This window comes from Elephantulus edwardii, unplaced genomic scaffold (genome assembly GCF_000299155.1).
Source record: "Elephantulus edwardii isolate Elephantulus edwardi_28Jun2011 unplaced genomic scaffold, EleEdw1.0 scaffold00012, whole genome shotgun sequence".
Taxonomy (NCBI): Eukaryota; Metazoa; Chordata; class Mammalia; order Macroscelidea; family Macroscelididae; genus Elephantulus; species Elephantulus edwardii.
Window position 1 is genome coordinate 18679335 of NW_006399762.1, and position 1329 is coordinate 18680663.

General features: G+C 34.5%; 1 protein-coding gene across 1 annotated transcript in view; it reads right to left on the reverse strand.

The window, feature by feature from the left end:
- LOC102877589 (la-related protein 7-like) overlaps nt 1-1127 on the reverse strand; it is a 12652-nt gene extending 11525 nt beyond the window's left edge. The window contains exons 1-4 of the mRNA XM_006881144.1: nt 926-1127; nt 743-843; nt 187-270; nt 8-94 (exon numbers count right to left, since the gene is read on the reverse strand). Coding sequence (XP_006881206.1) covers nt 8-94; nt 187-270; nt 743-843; nt 926-1127 — 474 coding nt within the window. The remainder of the gene's footprint in view (nt 1-7; nt 95-186; nt 271-742; nt 844-925) is intronic.
- Between the last annotated feature and the right edge of the window lie 202 nt (nt 1128-1329).

Here is a 1329-nt window from a genome sequence, read left to right on the forward strand (position 1 = left end):
ATTTATAATGTGGGATGCTTATATAAACAACATTGCCACATTTTCCAAATACTCTTTCAATCCAGCTATGATTAACATTTTTTGGAAGTAATTCCTACAAGGAATTTAACACAACAGTATTAGTAATGTGCAATAAATGTGCAATAAAACTTTAAAGCTGTGTGACTGACTGGTGCCTTGGCTTACCACATACACAGTCCGCTCATCTTCATCTTTGGGTCTTTCACCTAGGGGCTTTCTCCTTCTGATCCTTGTGCCTTCTAAATCCAGCTTTAGAAGCACACATTAAGAGATGGAAAAATCAGTACACAAAATACCAATTATATAAAAAACAGAAAAATATACTATTCCACTAACTTTGCCAAAGCAGAATCATAAACTCTAGTCCCCAAGTAGGAAGAACCATTCTTCAAAAAGCATCATTTCAAGATGCCCTCAGCTGCAGAGTTCCACAGCACACTTGTAAACTGGTATATCTCTAATTTGTAATTACATAGTGGGAATGGTATCTAAAATCTCAAAGCTTAGAGAAAGATGCTCATGCTTATTACATAAAATAGTCGAAGCATTTCTTTTTTAACGCAATAACAGGGGAACACCACGTTTACAAAGTTTGAAAACAAGTATTAGTCATCAAAAAGAATCGAACTGAAAATAACCACTGCAAAAAGCAAACTGGGGTTATTTGAATACTCATTTAATATCAACTTATAGACTACTAGTAAGTAGGATTAGGTCTCACCTCAACCACAGCTGAGCTTTTCAATGCTCTGGCAATTAGTTTTCCATCTGTTGTCAATTTTTTCATTTTGTTAAATGATACCAGTAATGATATGTCAACATCTGGCAAAAAATAAGTGGTTTGATTAAAAAAGGGTTAGGGCAAAGATATCTGTAAAATAAGTCCCTCTCAAGCAAAACTTACATCCATCTCTAGATTTTTCTATTTGTTCCCGAAGAAATCGATCCTTGTGAAGATTAGCATCTCCAAACCAGAAGTCCACTTGCTTAGCAATATCAGCAAGCACCTGTTTAACTCGAGACCTCTTCTTTTTTTCTACATCTTTCTTCTTTTCTGTGCTTTCCTCTTCCATGGCCTTATCTTGATTGTTATTTTCAGTCTCCATTGCTGTGGAGTACATTTATTCAGTAAATAACAAATTTGTAGCACTTAAATTTGCGTGACTGTAGTTTTCTATTTATTAGGCATTTTTTCTTACTAAAATTTGCCATTATTTCCCATGGAACAAATATTGTGGATCTGACTATTTTTTTGGTCCTGGTGACATATGACCAGCACAGTAATAAAAAAGTTCAACCACAACAAAA